Source organism: Lepidochelys kempii, chromosome 1 (assembly GCF_965140265.1).
Source record: "Lepidochelys kempii isolate rLepKem1 chromosome 1, rLepKem1.hap2, whole genome shotgun sequence".
In the NCBI taxonomy this organism is placed as follows: domain Eukaryota; kingdom Metazoa; phylum Chordata; order Testudines; family Cheloniidae; genus Lepidochelys; species Lepidochelys kempii.
The window spans coordinates 217,642,391-217,667,292 of record NC_133256.1 but is presented as its reverse complement, the minus strand read 5'-3'; the positions used below and the strand labels follow the sequence as shown (position 1 = coordinate 217,667,292).

The 24,902-nt window shown below is 41.0% G+C and overlaps 1 protein-coding gene across 7 annotated transcripts in view; it reads right to left on the bottom strand.

The window, feature by feature from the left end:
• Positions 1-24,902, bottom strand: part of TSPAN9 (tetraspanin 9) — a 266,949-nt gene that overhangs the window by 145,798 nt on the left and 96,249 nt on the right. For 3 of the 7 annotated variants that reach the window (XM_073314301.1, XM_073314310.1, XM_073314320.1), the window contains exon 3: positions 4,141-4,199. The exons of the other annotated variants lie outside the window; for them this stretch is intronic. In XM_073314301.1, coding sequence (XP_073170402.1) covers positions 4,141-4,174 — 34 coding nt within the window. In that variant the 5' untranslated portion in view covers positions 4,175-4,199. The remainder of the gene's footprint in view (positions 1-4,140; positions 4,200-24,902) is intronic. 7 annotated transcript variants of the gene reach the window in all.

Genomic DNA, 24,902 nt, shown 5'->3' with positions numbered 1-24,902 from the left:
TATGCTAAACATTCGTATGCTCCTTCATGTTTCAGCCACCATTGCAGAGGACATGCCTCCATGCTGATGACGCTCGTTAAAAAAATAATGCGTAAATTAAATGTGTGATTGAACTCCTTGGGGGAGAACAGTATGTCTCCTGCTCTGTTTTACCCACATTCTGCCATGTATTTCATATTATAGCAGTCTCAGATGATGACCCAGCATGTTGGTTTGTTTTAAGAACACCTGGCATTTTGTCAGATTTGCAATGAAAGAAGATACCAATGTGAAATTTCTAAAGATAGCTACAGCGCTTGACCCAAGGTTTAAGCATCTGAAGTGCCTTCCAAAATCTGAGAAGGATGAGGTGTGGAGCATGCTTTCAAAACTCTTAAAAGAGGAACACTCCGATAAGAAAACTACAGAACCCAAACCACCAAAAAAGAAAATCAGCTTTCTGCTGGTGGCATCTGACTCAAGTAATGAAAATGAACATGCGTTGGTCCGCACTGCTTTGGGATTGTTATCGAGCAGAACCCGTCATCAACATGGACGCATGTCCCCCGGAACGGTGGTTGAAGCATGAAGGGACATATGAATCTTTAGCACATCTGGCACATAAATATCTTGCGGTGCCAGCTAGAACAGTGCCATGAGAATGCCTGTTCTCATTTTCAAGTGACATTGTAAACAAGAAGCGGGCAGCATTATCTCCTGCAAATGTAAACAAACTTGTTTGTCTGAGCAATTGGCTGAACAAGAAGTAAGACTGAGTAGACTTGCAGGCTATAAAGCTTTACATTGTTTTATTTTTGAATGCAGTTATTTTTTGTACATAATTCTACATTTGTAAGTTCAACTTTTATGATAAAGAGATTGCACCACAGTACTTGTATTAGGTGAATTGAGAAATACTATTTCTTTTGTTTGTTTTTTCACAGTGCAAGTACTTGTAATCAAAAATAAATATAAAGTGAGCATTGTACACTTTCTATTGTGTGTTGTAATTGAAATCAATATATTTGAAAATATAGAAAACATCCAAAAATATTTAAATAAATGGTATTCAATTATTGTTTAACAGTGTGATTAATTGTTTTAATTGCACGATTAATCATGATAAAAAAATTTTAAATCGCTTGACAACCCTAGAAAATAATAATCCATTTTTTCTTCAAGCTTAGATCTATATGCCCAGCAGCACCTTGTAATATGTTGTCATCCTTATATACTAATACTAAATTTATGATCAGATCATCATCAAATGCACAACTACAAAATGAGCAACAACTGGTTAGGCAGTAGTACTGCTGAAAAGGATCTGGGGGTTATAGTGGATCACGAATTGAATACAAGTCAACAATGTGATACAGCTGCAAAAAAAGCTAATATTCTGGGATGTATTAACATAAGCATCATATGTAAGACACGGGACGTACTTGTCCACTCTACTCGGCACTGGTGAGCCTCAGCTGGAGTACTATGTCCATTTCTGGGCACCACACTTAGAAAAGATGTGGACAAATTGGAGAGAGCAACACAAATGGTAAAAGATTTAGCAAATTTGACCTATAAGGAAAAGTTAAAAAAAAACTGGGCATGTTTAGTCTTGTGAAAAGACGACGGATGGGGGACCTGATAACACTGTTCAAATATATTAAGGGCTGTTATAAAGAGGACAGTAATCAATTGTTCTCCATGTCCACTGAATGTAGGACAAGAAGTAATTGGCTTAATCTGCAGTAAGGGAGATTTAGGTTGCATAGTAGGAAAAACTTTCTAATTATAAGGATAATTAAGCACTGGAATAGGCTTTCAAGGAAAGCTGTGGAATCCCCATTCTTGGAGGGTTTTAAGAATACGTTAGACAAACATCTGTCAAGGATGGTCTAAGTTTACTTGGTCCTGCCTTAGAGCAGAGGGCTGGACTAGATGACTTCTCAAGGTCCCTTCCGGCCCTACATTTCTATGATTTTATAAAGATATGATGTATCTGCAGTGACAGACAAGTTCTACAAGTTCTGCTTTCTGTAAAGTATTTTAATTACCTTGCCATGAAATATGCACTATACATAACACTGATTTGTCTCTCTTCTCTGAGCACAGCTCCAATACTGACAGGCTCCAATCCAGTAATCAAGCACATGAATAACTTTATTCACTTAAGTAGTCCCATCACAACTCACATGAGTGAAGTTATTAAGGTGTGTATGTGTTTGCAAGATAACATCCCAGTGTGTTTAAGCACTAGGTGAGAAATGGTTTCACAGACAAATACCTTAACAAAATTGTATTAAAGAGTGAATATCCTAATATTTATTTTATTTTTTGTCACGATGATGGGAACTGTATTTGCCTCTCTCATGAGCTATGCTCAGGGACCAAGATTTTCAAAAATAGGAGCCTAAAGGTAAGCTCCTAAATTCAAATGTACGCACCTGTCTGAGAAACTTGGGAGCTGCTGGATGATCAGCAATTTTGAAAATTGGTAGGGTATCTACATATGATTTTAGAAGCCCAACTATTTTAGAAAATGTTGGCCATGGTGTCTTCAAAATGTTGTTCTAATGTTTTCATGCTGAATTACAGATAGTTGCTTTAAGATCTTTAAAACTGTTTTTTCTCCATTTTAGTGAGAGTTTATTGTACAGAATTTCCCCTGGTGTCACTCAGATCTGAAAGTTAATATATTTCTAAACTCCCAAGTTAAGCTGAACATTTTTTCCCGTAAGCTGACATATAAATGTAGGCATGCTCCTAACTGACAAATACTTAATTGTATTAAACAGCAATAACATTTACACTGAGGTGTACTAAAGAAGCACAACTGATAATTAAGGTTACGATTTGGTTACAGAGGTCGCGGAGTCCGTAACTTCCGCAGATCTCCGTGACTTCAGCCCACAGCTGCAGGGAGCTGCAGGCTATTCCCACCTCCTGTGGTGGCCGGGAGTTGCAGGGTACCTCCTGCCACAACGGGTGGCTGGGGGGAATCCCCCTGCAGCTCCCCAGCCGCTGGGGCAGCGGGGAGGAATCCCCCACAGCTCCCCAGCCACCACAGGTGGGGGTCCCTCCCAGCTCCGAGCCACAGTAGGGCACGGTGCTTGCACCCTCCTCCCTCCCTATTTTGTCATGGAAATTTTTAGTAAAAGTCCAGGACAGGTCACAGGCAATTAACAAAAATTCAAAAAGCCGTGACCTGTCCGTGACTTTTACTAAAAATTTCCATGACAAAATCGTAGCCTTAATGATTGTATCTTTAGCACAAATTTTACATTATATAATTGCAAATTATATATGTGAAAACTCACACCTTTGGTAACCTAAAGCTCTCTGCCTCAGTTTCTCCATCTGAAAGTGGTGATAATTATTTATTTACCCACCTGAGGTTCAAACACTGAATGGGTTGTTTATTTGTTTTAAATTGACTCCGTTCATTGGATTTTTTAATTTTTTAAGTATGGAAACATTTTTATTGGGCTTAAGTTTTTTAAAAGCTTGTTTTTACAACTTTTCAATATCAGGCCATAGCTGAGTTGACAAAGTATTATGAAAGACTTGTTTTCTTATTAAAAGGGATTTGCATGAACATTTCCATTTCATTTCACCGAAACTCATCGCTTGTTAGAAGATAGCAATGGCTGATTTGCATCACAGGTTCTGCTTAAACATTCTGTTCCGTTGAACTTACAATAGAATGAACAATTATTGCTTGCCTGACTGTCTTTGTAATGTTGTATCTCCTGCAAGGTACTCTTATTAATGTCTCAGTCAAGTAATAACATTATATTTACCTGTCCCCTGCTGCCTGCTCTGAGTGGCCTTGTGCCTTGCTCCTACACTACACAACACGATGGAAAATATAAATCAGTATATGTTTTAACAAGGGTACAGGAAGGCTTTCCCCTTGCGACCTCCAGTACTTTCCTCATGTGGAATTGTTTCCATCCTTGTATCATTTACCCTACCTTTAAACGTCATACATTCATGCAGGAGTATTGCCAGTCCCAAGTATACAAAAATCATGAAATTGGGTTAAAAATCATAAGCTTTTTAAAAATACTATATTTGGATGGGTTTTTTTAATTTGTCTTCTGATTTTTAAGTTTTTCATGGTTCATGTTTTAAAGGTTTTCTCAACAATGACTAGAAATTTACCTTTTTTTTTTAATGAAAGCTCAGATTCTCTCATGATCCCATGACTCCATGATCTGGGGCTTTAAGAAAAACACCAAATATTACGAGACTTCAAAGTATATTATTTAAAAGTAACTTAAATTTGACCTTGTCACCATAAACGCATATTAATTCCCCAATCTTGCAACTCTCTTTGCAAAGCCCTGGACCTGCACAGAACCCCACTGAAGTCAGTAATGATTGGCATCAATGCAAAGGGTCATCCTTGCAGATCTGATCACAGGCTAAGCAAATATAATTTTGTGTACTGAAGTGTGATCTAATGGATATGGCACTAGACTGGTAGTCAGGAGATCTGGGATCTACTCCCAGCTCTCACACAGGCCCACTGGTTGACTTTGGGCAATTTTTTTCACTACTCTGTGCCTCCGTTTTCCCATCTGTACAATGGGGAATAATGATACTGACCTCCTTTGTAAAACTTTGAGATCTACTCATGAGAAGTTCTCTATATTATATTATATTATAAATGCTAAGAGTTAGATGAGGTATTCAGCACCATACCAATTACAAATAAGGCTACGTTTTAGTCACAGCTATTTTTACTAAAATCATGGACAGGTCATGGACAGTAAACAAAAATTCACGGCCCATGACCCATCCATTAGTTTTACTATATACCCCTAACTAAAATGTGGGCGGGGTGCCGTGGATGCTCGGCGGGGCGGTGGGTCTGGGAGTGGCACGGGTGCTGGGGGAGGTGGCCCGGGACTCCCATTGGTGCTGTGGGGTGGAGGTTTGCAGGGCTAACAGAGGCTCCCTACCCAGCTCCGCGTGTCCTTGCAGCTCCTAGGCGGCAGAGGGGCCAGGGGGCTTCACATGCTAATCCCGCCACAAGCACCAGCTGCACAGCTCCCATTGGCCGGGAACCACAGACAATGGGAGCTGTGGGGGTGGGGCCTGCAGGCAGAGCGTGGAGCCCCCTGGCTCCTCCACCTAGGAGGAACTGCAGGGCAATGCCAGTTGGAGCCAGGGAGCCCCCCCATCCTGAGGTAAGCGCCCCCTGGCACCTCCCAATCCCCTTCCCCTCCCACACCAGGTCGGGCAGCCCCTGAGCCACCACCAGACACTGCAGAAATCACGGAGGTCACGGAAAGTCATGGAATCTTCTACTTCCATGACAGACTTGCAGCCTTAATAATAAACAATATAGGAGGTGTTTTTTGTTTAATATAAATCCTGGAGTCCCCCTTGAAATGGAGACTGGTGAGTTTTGCTTTGCTGCATGTGTCACAATGCACAGTTCTGTGCTGTCACAGCTAACCTAGTAGCACTCAGCCTTGCTGGACTGTGCAGCTGGCCTAGACAGATAAGTGGAGGTTTTGATAATATTATTGTATACCATATGGAATTAAGCCATGCTATAAAGATATATATTTTAAAAACTTTTTTCTGATCCCACTTTAGGCTAGCTCCCATTTTCCCCCACGACTGAAGGGCCTGTGGTGACATCACAGAAGGACAGGGGTTGGGATGGTCAGAAGAATGGAACTGTCCAACACAACTTGGAAAGAAACAAGGGGAAACTGGATTTAAGTAAACATTAAGTTGATTGTTTACTTTATACCTCTTGTTATTTAGGGCAATCAACACAGAGAAATATATTTAGTTCATGTTTTGTTCACATCTTTATAGAACACCTTTGACATCTCATCGGAAGGCTCTGATGGCTGGGAATAATTTGTGGCAGGTATAAAAAAGCAGCAAGCATGGTGAGATGTTTACGCATTTGTGATTTGCAGCAAACCCAAAAGCATTTTATTCTTCTGTTTATTACTAAAGCCAATAGTCTCACACTTGCGCCCCAATCGTTAGCCACCTGATTCTATATTTAAGCACCTAAATAACTGACTTAGTTTTCAGGGGAGCTAAGCACCCAAAATTTCTGAGTGAAACCAATGAGAACTGCTAAAGCTCAGCACCTCTGAAAGCTAGGCCACTTAAGTAAATGCCTAACTTTAAGCAACCACATTTGAAAATTTTGGCCTAAGGCACCAACACTCTGAGCTTCTGAATGGTCTCTCCTCCCACTGAGGAGAAGGCTAACAGTATCTCACAGAATCAGGCCCTAGCAGCACTCAATTAATTTACAAGCTCCAGTTCATTTGAGTCTTTTTGCCACTTGAATCGGAGGCCAGGCAGCAGCGCTGGAGATTACATCTGGTTTATTCCTGCTGGAACACCAACTCGGCATTTGCATGGCTCGATTAATAAATTATACCAAACTGTTTGCTTATCCTGACAAAATCATCCCTCTGTTACATCAGGTGGCTTCTTAAAAACATACTGTGTGTTCACTGGCCATTTGCCTTCATTGTGCATGTAAATGAGACTTGACTGGCAAATACTGCAGTAAGGCCATTTAGCAGCACCTAAGGCTGCCTCTGCATGTTAGTGTGACCTCACAGTAAAATGCACTCTCCTCTCCTACACCATCTCAGATGCCCTTCTTTTGAATAATTACAGCATGGAAAACATTCAGAATCCTCTTACGTGTTTCATTAATCTGATACAAATTGTACTGAATCATGAAATTTTCTACCGAAACATCCATTTCATACTCACATTCAAGTGTCTAGCACGAAGACAGTAAAGGAACAAACAGATTTAAGACTCCAGTCCACGGCTCTCAAAATGAAGGCCCAGCCTATCACAAAGATGAGCATTTAGGACACTAGTCTGTGTATGGATACATAGCAAAGAGTGCTGCATATCTGAAGGAAATCTAGAGGAGGTGGAGGAGTGGGGGCTCAGTGTTGGTAAGTTAAAGAGCAACTGAAATTTGTTCTGTCACTTACTTAGATTGCTCCGATATAGCTCTTTCTAATGCAGTAGTCCACAATTCCAGGCTGATGCACACCCAGTAATTGCCAGCTCCTGCAATTTTATTGCAAGCTTCAAGTTATTTGGTTATTCATCAACATCTGATGAAGTGAGCTGTAGCTCACGAAAGCTCATGCTCAAATAAATTGGTTAGTCTCTAAGGTGCCACAAGTACTCCTTTTCTTTTTGCGAATACAGACTAACACGGCTGTTCCTCTGAAAGTTATTTGGTGTTCTTCTCAAAGCCCCAGTTCCTGAAGTCATGTGATTGTACAAGAATCAGAACTAAAGGAAGGAAGTTTCCAGCCCTCATGATTGCAGACAACGACCCCCAAAAGGCTCAAAAACCAAAAGGAAAAAAAAAAAAGAACCTAATCACTGTAGCACCTGAGCATCTCACAATCTTTAATGTAAAAAGAACAGGAGTACTTGTGGCACCTTAGAGACTACACATTTACTAGAGCATAAGCTTTCGTGGGCTACAGCCCACTTCATCGGATGCATAGAATGGAACATATAGTAAGAAGATAGATATATACATATAGAGAAGGTGGAAGTTGCCATACAGACAGTAAGAGGCTAATTAATTAAGATGCGCTATTATCAGCAGGAGAAAAAACTTTTGCAGAGATAATCAAGATGGCCCATTTAGACAGTTAACAAGAAGGTGTGAGGATACTTAACATAGGGAAACAGATTCAATATGTGTAATGACCCAGTCACTCCCTGTCTCTATTCAAACCCAAGTTAATGGTATCTAGTTTGCGTATTAATTCAAGCTCAGCAGTTTCTCGTTGGAGTCTGTTTTTGAAGCTTTTCTGTTGCAAAATTGCCACCCTTGACCATCCGCAGGCACATCTGCCCACAGCTCCCAGTGGCCACGGTTTGCAGTTCCCGGCCAATAGGAGCTGCGGGAAGCAGCGGCCAGCACGTCCCTGCGGCCTGCGCCACTTCCCGCAGCTCCCATTGGCTGGAAACAGCGGACCGCAGCCACTGGGAGCTGTGCGTGGCCGTGCCTGCGGATGGTCAACGTAAACATACTGTCTTGCGGCCCGCCAGCAGATTACTCTGACGGGCCGCAGGTTGCCCACCACTTGTCTACAGTGCTCAGGGAGGTGGTGTAACTAAATCGGTGTAGAGAGGCAGGCACCAAATTTAAGTGAAGACACTTCCACAGCTAGGTTGATGTAAGGCAGTTTAGTAAACTAGCTAACCGAGTAGCATAAACCAGACAGCTAAGAGTAAAAGCCCAGGGGAGCCACTGAGGAGCAGGTTGTGTAATCAGCAGCACAAATGCTGGGGGAACAGCAGGAGCTGAGGGCAAGCAAGGAGCTAAGGGTGGGAAAAGACTCACTCTGAGGATCACATAGGCTGTCACTTACTGAAGCCCAGCAGAGGATGTGGACCAGCAGCATAACAAGGTAACAACACAAAGAGGTCCCCAATATGAACAGTGGGCAGTGCCCAGAATACCAGAGGAAGAGCAAGATCTGACATGGGAGAACTATGAGACTATGTCCCTCCCAGACAAGAGTAAGCTTAGAGGCAATTCGAATACTAAACCAAAGGAACCCTGAGGGAGTGGCTTTGTTCTTTCTTTTCGAATGACTCCTTGGGACATAATTTGGAATTCTCTATTTTCCTTTTGTAACTAACCTCAAAGCAATTGTGCCTAGCATAACTGTATTCTTTCTTTCCTCCCAGCCTTTGTAAAGAGTCCTCTTACTTCACAAAGTGTGTGAGTGTTTACTTGGAACTCACCAAGAGCTAGAGTCTGTGTGGGACACTTTACAAGCAAAGGTCCTTGCTCCCAGGAGCTCATCTAGATTAAATTACACTGCTAACTATATTAAACATAACTAAAGATTTTACAGACAAACAATCAGACTGAGTTATAAGAACTGCATGTGGCATAATAAAACCACTGCTAGAAAATTTTCCCCCACTGTTTAACAAGAGAATTCCTTTTGGAGTTTTCCACAATATATTTCTCAACATGGGGACCACATGGCTCGGGTACAGCAAGAGAGACTTCACCTCTACTCCGTTGGATATTATCTGGCCCAAGTCATGCTAGCTGTTTGGTGGCTTCTGTGAAACTCGGTGGGTCACAGTCAATGGGTTTCATGCCAGTCCCCAATGGACAAGTGTCCATATCCCAAAAGCCACCATTACAATTGACCCTCTCATGGACAGTCTCAGTAAAAGCTGTACGCATTTGATTAGCCATGGACATGGAATCCCTGTCTCATCCTGGAGGTGTTTTTTCCAAGTTTGAAGACTCCATTGCCAGGATCTGTGCCATAACTATCTGCCTCCAACACCTCCAATCAGTGCTGTCTTCACTTGAAAACTGCATTTTAAAAAATTATGGCTATTATGATTATTGGAGAGAGAATTAATTGATTTGTTTCCATAACACAAAGACCCAGAAATAAACATTGCAGTGTCTCAGACTCACAGACATAATTCATCCCTTCCACTCATGGTACAGGAGTCTAATTTGTCTGTATAACAAACTATATTTATACAATTCACATTGACAAAACATACAATTTTACCTCTTAAAATGGAGTCCCCACTACGTACACCAACATCCATACATGAACAAGAAAATAGTCCACTGTGCCAAACATCCAATGGCATTTGGTCAGCAGTGTTCTGTTCGAGAAGACTGGCTGCCAATAGCATACGCTAGGGTTCTGGATTTGATTTCACACTCCAGACTCCACATACAGCATAAGAGACGAGGTGTCGCCATGTCTCAAAGTCAGATAATGAAATATCTGCAATCAACGTCATGAGATGCTATTCTGCTGCGATCAGATGCTGCTGATGAAATGACATGCTAATGCAGAGCATATATGGGGTATGAATGTCAAAGATCAGACTAGGGGTCTGAACCTAAAAATAGAGGATATTTTGCAGAGCTGCATGCCAGTTTCCTCAATTCAGTACCAGTTGTAATAATCCACCACCTAATAAATGGCCCGATACATTCTAACAGCCAGAGCTGCACTCCATGATACTCAGATAAAATATTAGCAAATAAACACTTATCAGTGTGTTCAGGCTGAGGCAGCGAGTGAAAGATAATTCTAGTAGGCACAAATCAAGTGAAATGTGATGAATACTGTGGTTTATTACTATGCATCAGTGAAAATTTACTGACCAAGCAAATCCAAGATTTCTAAATGCTCCACAGAGGACAGAGATATGCATGCTTGAAAATCTCTTGCTCTTTCTGGCAAAACATCAAACACTGTTTTGAACTAATCTGGCCAGCATTTTATGACTGTCCAATCCAGACTTTAGCATAGGAGAGAAAACTTCCACTAACCACCCTGTGCTTCATGTTAAGCCAATCATTATATTTTTCAGATCATCTTCACAGGCTTAAATGCTACATTACTCTCTGTGCAAAAAAATTTTTAAAAAATTACATATTGAATCAGCAAATTTCCTTATCTCAGTCATAAGCAATGCCTTGAGATTATAAATAAACTCCATATTTTTAAAATTCAATTTATTTTTACCTTATTATGCTGTTTGTTTACATTTCGCAGTTCTCTCAACTTGGATGATGAAAACAGACTACTACTCAGCTGCAGTTTTGATTATAGTCTTGTCTAGTCAATTACACTGAAAGTCTCACACACTAGCAGAAAGCTACACTGTTTGCCTTGCAAACTACAGGGAACTTTATTTGTAAAAAAAAAAAAAACCCTGCATATTTTCAGTTCATAGACAGATTTCTATTGGTATAAAATTGTTTTTAAAAAATTAAACAAAACCTCATTTTGAACCAAATTAGACCCAAAATGACCCTTCAAAGATAGATTTTAGAATGTAATTCACCATCACAACATTTCCCTCCAGGAACTATAGACTGGAAAGTCTATTCTTTTCATTCGTTATTATTTGTTTTGTGGGGCCGGGGGGAGGAGGGGCATTGTGCTAAACACTGTACAACACAGAACAAAAAGATGGCCCCTCCCTCAAAGAGTTACAATCAACAAGAAACAATAGGGAGCATGAGAAAACAATTGCATTGAAAAGTTAGAATGACATTCCTAAAGCAACCAGATCAATTATCTCACCAGCAGCTTTTAAGAAAGTAATATCTATAGGAAGATGTAGCTGCCATCACAGATCAGACCATTAGTCCATCTAGTCTGGTATGCTGTTTGACAGTGGAAAGTACCAGATGCTTCAGAAGAATAGTTAATCTATGCCCTGAAGCAAGAGAATTTGTATCCCTTCTAATTGTTTTTCTCTCATCTTGCATAACTGGGAATATGTTTTCATATCCACATAAATAGCTAATCCTTTTCAAATTCTACCAAGATCTTGGCCTCACTATCTTCTGGCAGTGAGTTCCATAGGTTTACTATGCATTATGTAAAAAAGTGCTTCCTTTTATCTGCTTTCAATGTGTATTATTCATTATTTTGTAAGCCTCTATTACATCCCCTTTTATTAATCTCTCCATTAATCTAAACAATTCTAATCTTTTCAGTCTTTCCTAATATGGAAGTATCTCCATGTCTCTAATCATTTCAGTCACCCATCTCAGGCCCCCTTCTATCTCTGCTGTATGTTCTTCTGAAATTAGTAAAGTAATCTTTTCTGATATATTGAAGATTAGACCCTTTTTAAAAGGACATAGGTTTAAAAATCATACTTTAATTTAATCAGCTATGTTTCTAACTACACCCTACATTAGTACAAGTGAAGTTAATTAGATTTGATAAATACCTTTTCACAGTTTGTACTCTTTCAATAAATATTAGGTTGTTTGTTTTTTTTTTTAAAAAGACAAGCTACTTAAATTTGGGGCCTACAAGGGAATACCCTGGTAGTCTCAGTTCTACACCCTATGTGTAGCATTTTTTACTTGCTACAGTACTTTTAATTGTGAACTTGTAAAGGTGTTCATTGTAAAATGGCAAGCGGCCCTGTTGTCAAGACAAGGCTTTGCTGTAAACTAGCTGACATCAGCTAAACCAAACCTCGGCAGGCAGAGTGATGCAAATACATATGTAGCACCAGTTATTGTCTCCTTTCCACAACACCAAGAGGTACATGCAGAGAAATGATTTATAACTGTACATACAAACAGAGATTAGAGGAGGTGAAGCTGTGCACAGTGCAGAAGATGGAATATACAGATAACGGTGGGTGGACCACAGCATTGCCAACCCCAAGTGTTCCAACATCACAAGTCAGGTCCTCAAAAATCAAGAGATTGGCTTAAAAATCTTGAGATTTTAAAAAATAATATATTTTGGCTCTTTTTATTCACCTTCTGGTTTTTGAGCCTTTAGGTGTCATGTTTTCAAACTTTTCTCCACAACCTTGAGGGATTAACTTTTTTTTTTCTTTCCTTCAATGTAAGCTGAAATTCTCGTGTAGCCCCATGACTCCAAGAGCTGGGGCTTTAAAAAACAAATCAAGTATCAGGAAACTCATGCCATAACTGAGAGAGTTGGCAAGATTGGTATGAGATTATTCTTTTCTCCTGACCTGCACAATATGAGTTTGTTAACAAGGGAACTCTCCTACCTATGTTCTGCCAGTCCTACAAGTTCTCTGGGGAAAAAACAGAGTGTTAGCTCCTTGGGGCAGGGTCTGTAATTTTCTATAGGTCTGTACAGTGCCTAGCACAATGGGGTTCCAACCTGGTTGGCCTCTAAGTACTGTTACAATATAAATTACAATTTTTTTAAAAAAAAAATCCACCAAATAGGTCTTCACAGGAGGAAAGATCCAAGACGATAACAAATAACTTCACAAGCAAGTAACCAATTTTACAAGGCAACACACCTCTCTCGAAGCTGCTTAGCTGCACTGTGATAAAGACACAATTCCCGGCACATTCCTTTCATAACCTCCATTCCTTCACTGCTCAAATATTCATTTTTTGGCACTTAAGCGTAAGCAGGTGTGATCCCATGAACGGAGGCATTTAATACCAATACGTCAGGGCTGGCACAGAGACAACAGAGACGTCTGCAATGGAGAGCACGCTTTCAGCATTAGCAGAGGCTCCCTTTCTCATTAACCCACCACTGCCCAGAGCCTCCAGCTTAAGAGGAGGCTGACTGGCTTTTGAGTGGAGAATGGCATCCGAGATAGATGGGCATAACTAATGGAAATCAAGAGACTGTTTATAAAATGTGGTTTGTGAGGACACGATTTTGAGCCAAAACTCACTCCAGGCTATATGCTCAGTTTAAGGAGCATGCCACAGTTGTCCAAAGTACACAGCAGATTCCAAACCTATCCAGTGAATTTAGCGTTTGTGAAAGGTGCAGGACCACAACCATGAAGACAGGAGCCCTCAGCAAAATAGGCTAAGTCCATGTAGCAGGCATGGCTGTGGCAGGGCTGTGGAGCAGAAACCTTTATAGACATGAGGCTAATTCAGTCTCCATGGCCCAGTTAATCCTTGGCTTTCCTCTTGAGACTACCAATTGTGATAATGGGTTATGTTGCTATACTGTTTTTTCCCCTTTTCCTTTCAAGGGAGAAGTTCCTGCAGCCACAAAGAATATTTTGGAATAACTCAAATTAAGTACAGGGTAAAGACTGGGGACAATAAAAGATGAGAACCATAAAAGGAGGCTTCACTCATAATAGTACATTTGAAGCACCCCTATGTAGAATGACTTCAAACAAGCCATTGCACTGGGACCAACATTCATCCTGCTAGATTGACTGAACCCTATTCCACAGCTTTAGCCTAGTTTTGCAACATTTCTCTGAGGCAAGCTCTCAGATTTCCTTCCTGTCTCCAGCTCATCTGTATTTATTTTAATTTTATTTATTTATTTAGATTTATTGAATGGATCTCATTGGGGCATTTGCATCTTCCTGCTTGTTCTGCGGCATTACCATGGGATATTGTCAGCTTAGACATTAACCAGAGGATGTGACAGTACAGCAACAGCCTTGCTATTAAATCTTTTTTTTTTTTTTCCCCTTTTTGGCAAAGAAAAGTCAAATTTGAATCCCAGAGGAGGCAGATACTGTATCCATTTTACTCACCTCACAAGACTGCAGACTAAATGGTTCTCATCTATTTGGTATGAGGAATGGTGTAAAAATGAAACCAAGGTAAACCTCTTAGTGTAATCCAGCAGGTTTATATAACAGTGCTGCTAGTCAGGAGCTTCATGATCACCCTGTCAACTCTTATTACTATGGTGTGAGAGTTTAAAAATGACAAAGAAGGAAAGGGGGAAAAATCAGGTCAAAATTCTATAAGGTGCAGTCTATCAATCTATAGAAATTATGTAGCAGCTGAACCACCTAGTCCACGCTATAAGCCATCTAACTTTTATCGTGTATTAATTAATGAGCCATTTCAAATGGAGAAGTATTACTACAATATCTAATCTACAGTTTTATGACCTTATCTGCATTGAGGAGGACTCATTTACACTTGGCGAGAATGCCAGGCGCTAGCTGCAATACCAGGCATTCAGAGCCTAACATAGGGTGTAAAGAATGGAAGCAGGCATTTGACTGCCTTCCAAGAGCCCAGCCCACATTCACTTCAATTTTGAAAATGCCAATGGCACCATCAGAGAGGCTAGGGGGCAAGAGGACCAAATTACGTTTGGTCAGTGCCCAGTGATTGAGAACCTCCCTAAAATTCTTCATAGCAGTGCTTAAAAGAAAAAAAATAGATATTTTGGAATAAGCTATGTCATTCAACCTTCTCTGATCCATTTAGGCATGTAACAAGTATGCAGCAGTTATGGTATGAAATATCGATTGGCCTTTAGCAGCAGCACTTTGTACATTCATCAAAGGAAGATATTTTCCATTTGCAAATTAATTGGGACGCTGGCATTTTGTTTCAGAAGCAACTGACATGTTGCTTCATCCTATGTACTACACATTCATCTTAGATAGAGAGGAATCTATCAAACATGTTAATAAATGCTTACAAAGTTGCATGCCTTTTGTCGGGGTGGATTTTTAAAAGGCAAACTAAATTAAAGGCTTTGGAAGCAAAATGTAAAAAGCAACAATCCCATGAAAGCAAATGCTGGGGATTTGGTAAAATACTGCCCCTAAAGAGCCAGATTATGGTGCCACCAAAAAGCAACTGTGGATAACAGCTATTTCCAATAGCACTGCTGACATCTATGCCCAGCTCACCTTCACTAAAAAGGTCTTTCAGAGTTTTAAAAGTAAGACAGGTAACCAGTAGCTTTTCAGGAAGGGTATATGAACTGCCAGGTAAGTTTTTATCCCCAGTCTCAGTTACTATCAAGCAGACCCACCGTTAAGCACTGATATCACTGCCTCTGAAGCGAAAGGAAAGAGCTTTGTTCAAAACTGCTCCATGGATTTTATCCAACCTACTTCATAGGCCTTCATGCCCCATCCATCCGCTGGTACTGGCCTCCTTCCTGTCCTGTCAAACAATCCAGCCAAGAACGACACAAGAATCTTCTCGTACCATCTGGAACAGCCTTTCTATATCACTCTGCATTATGAATTCATCATCTCTTTTTGCAACCCTATCTGAAACCCAACATTTCCTCCTCCCCACTAGCTACCTCTCAATTTCTTTTCCCCTCTACTTCTCTGACTTTATTACAGAACTCTTGAGTACATTATTTATTATTTCTAGAACACTGGTATGGAAGATAGGATACAAAACTTTATTACTAATGTGGCCATTCCCTTCCGCTGCAAACTGAAAGAAAACTTAGCCCACTCATCCTCCCTTAAAATCAAGATAAGAAGGTGTCTTCCGGTCATTTTTCTTTTTTTAAAAATATGTTGTACTCAAATGTGCAATATTAAAGGGTAATTCCAATCTGAAAAGTGTAAACTGTAAACATTGCATTTTGGCATCCCATGTTCACTGTATGTCACTCATTTCCAGATCAAATCAGCACTGTTTACAAGGTGCTTTTTCAAACTCGACCTGAATTTTTTCTGCCCCATGCAATAAGCAGAGATACTGCAATTGAACCTTAGTTCATAATACAATTGATTTTGATGAGCCGGAACAGAATCCAGCTCTCTCTCCCCCAGAGCCACACTGTTGGGGCTCTGTACAGTTAACAGGAATATACAGTAATAAAGCTTATTTTAAATCAGTCAAGTCAGCAGCTATGGCTCTCTGAATACTCAAAGAGACCAGATCAGTTGAGTTTGAAGGTGCCATTTTCCCTTTTTTGAACAGTCGCTTTTCAGAAGAGAACGGCATTTGATACCTGTTCTATAATTTGAATCTGAGCTTACTTGTTAACTGTGGTGCAAACAGAGCTGAGAAAGCGTCTTCATCTTTTCAAAATACTTTGTGCTGCCAGTTTTCCAGGTCAGTGCCTCTCGGACAATACCTATTACTGCTCAATATCCAAACTTCCAAGTCACACTGTACACATGCCTAATTTTTGCCCTTAGCTAATATGTGTGCTGTGTTTATATAGGCTCTCACAAACATCAATGGGCTCTAATTGGATCTTTTAGACTACATCAATACCCTAGCTATGGGGGGGGGAGAGAGAGAACAGGATGCTCATTAATGAGTTGTTCATGTGCATTTTAGCTTTCAAATGTCTGCCTCAAGATTATCCCAGTTCACTGCTTTATAAGTCTATCTTGTATTTAAAATTTAATTAGCTTTTCTAAATCATTCAAATAACAAGAAATCTAAGGATCACAAAAATGCTCCTATGCTGTATCTCACACTCTCACAAGAGGCAGGAAAAACCTTGTAACTTTACACACTTCTTGCTCTAAGCTATTGGGTACCACTGTGAAGCAGTGTTGGATAGCTGCCATGTGTTTCCACAGATTTAATTGGCAGGAGAAGTGATCTCTGCACACAATTTGTAAATCAACTTGTTAGATCTGTAAAGCATTTTGGGACCCTTCAGGATGAAAAAGCTACATAAATGTTAGTTATGCACATTTCTCAAAGCAGTGGTGAGTGCAACAGAATTGGCTACTACTAAAAACAACAACATTTTGGAAAAACGTTTTATATTAATATATATAACATTAATATTTTCGGGGAAAACCAGGTAAGACATCTTCCAGGGATGCTGCATAGTACACTGAATATAAATTTCATGGGCCTCAATATGTTGAGTGTACTTTTAATTTTGTATTTAAAGTTCATAAAAGCCTTATGTTTTAATTTAATTTAAGTACAATGAGATGAGGACTGGGACCAGATGTTCTGACTATCACCTGAAATGTCCTCTGTATTTTCAGACCAACAACAGCAATCAAAAATTTAATAGCAACAGTCCCTAAAACTGGGGGTGGGAGGGACTAAATGTCTGATAACCCGCCCCAACCCACCCCCATTTTAAAGCTTAAAAGGCAGAGATCAGGTTCCATCGATACAGAGCTTTAGATGGATAATGGAGATGGCTGACTTGCCTGCTGTATAATGACAGCTGCAAGCATTGAAACATTGTCAAATTTAAGATATACAATACAGTGATATGTAAACTAAGCAAGAGCATTTTCAGAGCAGAAAGAAAAAAAATGCATTTCTTATTAGTAGCTAGAATTGGCAAATTAGCAACTTCCTCATCCTATCAACTGAGTATCTACAAAGCATAAAGCCTGTCTGATCTGTGTGAATTAATTTGGTAATTATCCTTTCTAATCTGTTAACTAATGTCTTGGCCAGGGTTTTAAAATCCACATTTAATAAAAGGAACAGGCACAACAAATGCAAAAACAAACAACCCTCGATCTCATAGATCTTTCCTGTTCTACTGCAAGGTGACTTCGGTGGAGGAGTGAATTAGGCAGAATGCAGGACTTTATCAAGAAAGGGAGAAATCTAACATATTTGCAAAAACAGGCATTAGTAATTATTTAAAGGCTTTATTAACTTCTGCAGGAAATCCATCTGGCCCTGGAGATTTACCAGCTGCACAGATGAAGGGCTGGATTAATCTCCTCAATAGTAAATTTCTTTAAGATCCCAAATTAAAGTTATTTATATAGGAGAGGAAATCCTGATCCTTAAATACAGAGATACTGGAATTCCTTTTTGCTGTTGCAGATAAGGAGGTGGTTTGGGGAAACTGCTGAGGAACTGCAGTTTATGAAGCAGAATCAAACTCTGGCCTCTCTATTCTCAAAGGGACACCATCAATACGAAAGATCACGATTTAAAACAAAAAAAATAAGATAAAAGTAGATTCAGGTACGACACATATTTTGAGTCCCCCTGCCAATTTTTGTAGTTTTACCATCATCTTATTCTGTTCCTTTAAATATTTTTCTCTTCCCTCTTGCCCTGTAAAAGACCCTCACAGACAGCAGAAAATCAGAGAAACTGACTAGTCAGAGTGCTGTCAAATGCACAAAGTAAACAAACTGAAAAAAACAGAGAAAAATCCTTTCCGTTCCAGTTATCTTCAGTGTCAGTGTAGCAAGAGGGGGCAAAACTTTTTGGACAGAAGTGTGATTAAAGTAGACAGCGTCCCTTTAAGTGCTAGAAAGAATCTCAGTTCAGGAATATGAATAATGTATATTGGTCTAATCAGTAAAGCCTTTCATAAAAAGACTACGTTCAGGGCTAGACTTTCAAAGGAAAATCCAGGGCAATTCACTTTGTCCAAGCACTATGAACACAACACGGCTGTGAACATCCCCAAATAATTGCCTTATTGTTAAAGACTGTAAGAGTTATGAATGGTCACTTGCACGAGCTTGTCCACATGTTTAGTTCTGCTGCAGCCATACATTGTGCACTATTTTCCTTGGGATTGTAAAAGATTATTCTTCACACTGCCTCTAACCTCTTTGTCATGCACTCCTTTCAGAGAAGTTATTAGCATATGGAAACATCTCTTCTGTAGTGCTCTGTTGTCTGCGTTTACTGCACCGAATTACTTTGCAATGAACATTGTATGAAACAAACAGAAACATACCTGTATCAAACAAGTCACCCAGATGCCTGAAATGCTAGAAACTTTCCCTGAGAATGTTACAATTAAAATCTTTTCAACTTATCTGCCTTCCACTGGATCTCACAGAACTACACAATACGGTTTATTTTAACGTCCACGCACAAGAATCCTGCTGATACACATTCAGAGCACCTCCTGTTGCTCTCATTCTTAAGGAATTAAATGGATTCTCATGCCCTGACATGGTTTATCATTTAAAGGCTAAGACTGGGAGCCAGGCAAGTTCATTCTGGAGCTTCTCCTGATAGCAAGGCAGCATGTTTTATTAAAATCATCCATTGCTTGCTGTTACCCAAAGGGAAAACAACATATGAGACTAAGTGTTAGTGCCAATGAAAAAAATCCATGGCAAAATTTCCCTACGCTTCCAATAACAAATAATAATAAGCAGCTCTTGTACTTCAAGTGGGATCAGGATTTTAAATTCTCCTTTACATGGCATCTCTATGTAGCTAAACCTGTTGCTAAAAAGGCTACAAGGATCAAGGATAAACAGACATGCAGAAAAATAGGTCTGGTTCCTCTTTAAGATCTTAAAAAGAAAGAGACATTTACAGCCATTTAGAGGTATTTGGTTTTTCAGGATTTTTAACCAAGCTGAGAACCCTAAGGGGTTACAGATTTCTCTAGAATGTTATTCCTCTTCAGAGCTTAAAGAGGAATAGCTTCTATTTTTCTGTATGTCCATTTGTGCCATGTCCTCCCTCTTAATCCAGCTCCGTAAATACACTTCAGCAATTTGTATGAGTGATTAGAGGATGCCCTGCTGTGATTTATACACTTTATTGAAATCTAATTCAACACCGAGATTTCCATTCCTCTAAAAGTTGCCCAGACGGAACAGAACCTACCTTTGCAATTCCCTCTGACAATGTTACACGGGTGCAGTGACATTTGCACTTCCCTCCAGCCATTCCACCTCCCCAAATCCCATGCCTTGTTTTTGTTTCTTTTGAGCTGTGCAGAACACAATTTCAGTTGTTCTCCTGCATATTAGGTGCATCCAGTTTTGAAAGTGTTATGCACAGCAGCCTGCATGTGCAACTCCAGGAGCAAACAGCATGTAACCCTAATAAAAAGTGAGGTTGTGATGGCTTAATTACTGACAGCATGCACGAACAAAAAATGCCTCCAGCTACCACAGCTCTAGAAGTCCAGATGAAAGCAACTGTCCCAATCCGGAGGGAAATTTGCGGGGTTACGACTATAAAGAAGCCAGGTCTTTTTAAACTTATTTGAAGGGCTGAGGGACTAGAACCCAGTTTGTTAGCCTGAATTTTTGTTATTTTTGTTTTCACACACAGCAAGAACAAATATTTTTAGTTACTTTTCTGGCATGGTAGGAAAATATTCCTGTGATTGGAATGGGCTTCCATGTGGAGCACCCTGATTTGCATCCCATGGGCTTCCATGTGGAGCACCCTGATTTGCATGCCAAGATGGGAGCTCCGCAGGGTCTGGGAGGTGAAGCAGGAAAGGAATTCAGAGCAAGCTCTTTGCAGCCTAGGCAGAGAGCTGCGTTAAATGGCTTTGGAGAGAATTGCACTAAGTTGGGAGCCAAAGTGGCTTAAGTTGACATAAGTAAGCTATGTTGCTCAGGGGTGTGAACAGGCCACCCCACTGAGCGACATAATTATGCCAACTTAAGTGCCAGTGTGGACAGCGCTACGTTGGCGGGAGAGCTTCTTGCCGACATAGCTCCTGCCACTCGCGGGGGCTGGAGTAATTAAGTTGATGGGAGACCTCTCTCCCATCGGCTTAGAGCATCTGCACTAGCAGTGGTACCCTGGCGCAGCTGCACCACTGAAAACTCTCCTGTGTACCCATAGCCTTAGTGCAAATAGGACGCTACGGGAGGTGTGGGCAGGTGAAGATGGCCTGCACTGGCCTGCACTTCCCCTGAAATTGCTACTGCACATAGCTGCAAACAACACATGGAGCAGGCTCTTTTTATTTTAAACATACTTCCAAACAACATACAAAGAAACATGAAATTGGAAAACAAAACTAAACAGCTGAAACACCATCAGAGTCTTATTTACCCTATGAATCTAGTACTGAAAACAGTTTACACCAGGGGTCTCAAAGTCCCGGCCCGTGGGCCATCTGCAGCCCGAGAACCTCCCCACTGCTGCCCATGGAGGAGACACACACGCAGACACGCTGCCAGCAATGTCTGCTGCAGGCGCCACCCTCTCCTCCCCACCCCCCCGCAACTCCCAATGGCTGGGGGAGAGGAACAGAGATACCATCACTAGTCACCGAGCAGAGTCAGCCATTGAGGTAGCATCATTAGTTGCCAGGCAGAGTCAGCCATGGAGAAAGAGTCACGTTTTCCACAATGAATATAAACAAGTCAAAATACCGAACACAACTATCTGATGCCCACCTTGCTGCAATCCTGAAGTTTTCAACTGCTCAGTCACTGAGGCCAAACATCAACAAACTGACGGAACTGACGCATTACTAAAAACTCTCTGGCAGGTGAAGAATTGTATAAAGTTGTATGACAATTTTATTATTTCTAAGAAATTCAAAATAAAAAATACAATATAAACGTTTTCTTTTCTGAACACCATCTTCAGTGACATTATTGGCCCACTTGGAGGATTTGAGGACTGGCCCTGGCCCTAAGGTAAACTGAGTTTGAGACCCCTGGTTTAAGCATTAGCACATACCAGACAAAACCGTTTTCCTTACCAAGCACAACCTTGGGACACTTACTTTGCGCTTTTGGGCCACAAATTTCCGACTCTAGCTACTAACTGTTTGGCTCCGTTGGGGGGTGCGACTTTGGGAGTGCCAGTGTAGACAAAGCTCCAGGCAGACACCTATGTTTACTCAGATTGTAAGCTCTTTGGAGCAGGGGCTGTCTTTTTGTTTTGTGTTTGTACAGTCCCTAGCACAATGGGATCCTGGTGCTTAACTGGGGCTCCTAGGCAATGCCACAATTCAAATAATCATATAGTTTATGTTCCATGTTGTCTAATCCTGCTCAGAGCAGGTCTACAGAACTCCCATTGACTTCAGTGGGGCCAAGATTTTCCTCATGGTGTTTAGAATGCCGGTGCCTTGTCTGCACCAGGGCACCCACCATTGCACTTACCTGTGGAGTTGAGCCAGTAACAACAAAGGGAAATTTTAGATGGTACTTGCTAGTGAAGACCCAAGCATTAGTACAGTTTGTGGAGGGTCCACTACCTTTCAGTCGTGCTTTCAGAAGTGGAAGGGAGAACATGTTTTCCAATCTGTAGTACAACAACTTTGTATCAATCTACTCTGCTATTTTCAATACTGGGGCCAATGATGCCATTACAGAAACCCATTTTCAGCAATGGTTCAGTTCCCTAGAGGAAATCAGGGTTTCCCACTCTTTTCCATACTGTGCCACCTTCTCTGCACCGGGACCATCCTGAGACCACTCCTCCCATTTATCAATATGGGAAAGAGAGTGTTCACAACCCCAAGGACCTCTTCATGACCCTCAAGTTGAGAACCCCTAGTGTAGACCAAACCTTACAGGTATACTTCAAGATTGACCCTTGCTGACAGTCACTGTCAACAACAGGTCCTGCTAGCTGCCTGTAATGCCCAGTGACTAAAGTGGGCTCGGGGCAGTCCAGTGCCGCAGTGAAGTGACATGTGAGTGGTCTGGCAGCCAAGAGGTCATTCGGTATTAGAGCCATTCCAGGGCAATGGCTGGAGTTCTCGTGGGGAGGAGGGGGTCAGTAGCCAGGAGATCCAATCCAAGCAGGCGGGTTGATGACATAGGTAAGCAAGGTCAGGCAAGGCACCAAGGCAGGGTCAAATCAGGCAGCAACAAGTGGGCATGGCCTGTTGCTCACACAACTTCCTCTTATTATTGCGGTAGTCGAGGTACCCAATGAGAATGCTGCCTGTCCAACCAATCAGGGGCCTAGGACACAGCTGCCATAGGCCAGTATGGGGTACTGGTTTAGTGCACCACTGCAGTGTAGCAAGTAGAGTTGCTATCTATGGATCTAGCGGGCCTGGGTTCAATACTGGCGTCCTGCCACTGCCTCTGAAATGCTGTTAAATAGTTTAGCTGCTGAGGTGGGTAAGACAAAACTTTTAGAAAGCATGACAAAGCATTGTCTATGCTAGAGAATTTCTGTAAACAAGTCCCACTGTGGCTAACATTGGTTCAAACTCCAATGGGGTTAACAAGGTTGGGAGTAGCCATACAGAGGCAGTTCTTCAGCACCTAATGCCATTTTCAGCACCACAGCAGTTAGATTTGATAGGCCTCTTTCAGCAGATTCCCACATTTCTCTCTCCCATTTAGTAAATGCACTTTGGATTACTTTGTCCCAGATGTATTAGTTTTCCTGCTGATTCTAATTGTATTTCTTTCCCCAGTTTCTAATCCTGCTAGGTCCCTTTGTATTATTACTCTTCTCTCCCTGAGGTTCACAACTCCCAATTTATCTTCAAATGTCATGAGTGTGTTGTTTACTCCCTCTTTCAGATCATTAATGAAGATGTTAAATAAGACCAGTCCAACTATTGAGCCCCCTGGTTCCATCCAACACTCTGATACATTGCTGCTCGTCATTAACGTTTGTTTACTGTCTTTTATCCCGTTTTCAATCCACCTGATACTATTCCGACCCAAGCCAATTTCAATTAATGTTCAGGTTAGACTCCAAATATGCATCTACTTTCCTCTCCATTGCTTACATCCCTTAATTTTGTAATTCTATCAAAAGAGCAATAACGTTTTCTGGTGAGATTTATTTTTGATGAACGCACATTGCTATTGCTTATGGGTCTGTTGCCCTACAGCTTCCTTACAGTTCCCTCTTCCTCCCCCCTACATTTTTATTATTTGGCCCATTATTTTACTAATAGTTATACTTTCAGCACAGTAATTGCTAGGCTCACTCTGCTCTCCCTTTAAAGGTCAGCACCGTATTTGCTATCATTCAGCCTTTCAATTCCTCTCCCATTGTCCACGGTTTTTTCCAGCAACAGTGGTACAGTAAAAACGTTAGCTAAATTCCAGAGTACCTTTTGGGGTATGTGGCATCTGGGGCAGCTTAGCTACCACGCCCACTTTTTCCATGTACTCCCTTACCTGTCTGTTATTAACAGTAACAACAACAGTCTGGTTTCCTCACTAATCGGTCACACTTTTTTATTTTTTTAAAACTACAAGAAGAAAGAGTGTTTAGTAACTCCACTGCTTCTCACTCTGTTTAATGTCCTCGGGTATTAATGGACCTTCTTTCACCCTCACACTAGTTTTTCATCTGATAGGTTTGTAAAAGCCTACTTAACCCCCCTGGGCTACTATACATTCATTTCTCTCTTAGAGCCCTGACCTTTTTCCTGCATTCCTTACTTAACTAGTCCCGCTTGATTGTCTGCCTCCTTCTCCACTTCCACTACAGGATGATTGGCCGGGGTGGGGGGGGTGGGGGGGAGTGGGGGTTGGGTTGTATTATTTCAGATCTTTGAGCAGCCCCTCATGTAACCAGAAGGACTGCTTCTTATTTGTTGCATTTTTCTTTTCCAGAGTAAGTGCTGTCTACAGCCTCTTAAATCAATGTATTCTAGAATTTTTCAGCTTTCTCCATGCTGGTGGATTTTAAGACTTACACCCAACTGCACCTTACATACTAGATTTCTAACATCCCTGAAATCTAACTCCTTTGCACTGGTATGTTCTATGTATCTGCCTTACACGGCTGAACTCAAGGAGCTCGTGGTCACTGTTTCCAAGCTTTCATATCACATGTAAATTTTTAGTCACTTCCTCCCTATGAGTGAGGAGCAGCAAAGTCTAATGAAGACCAAGGGAAGCGAGTGGATCCACACCTGTAGTGTGAATGAGGATGTTAGAGAGAGGCAGAAGAGATAAAGGGCGAAGAGATAAAGGGCTTACGAACATAAGTGAAGACTCAAAAG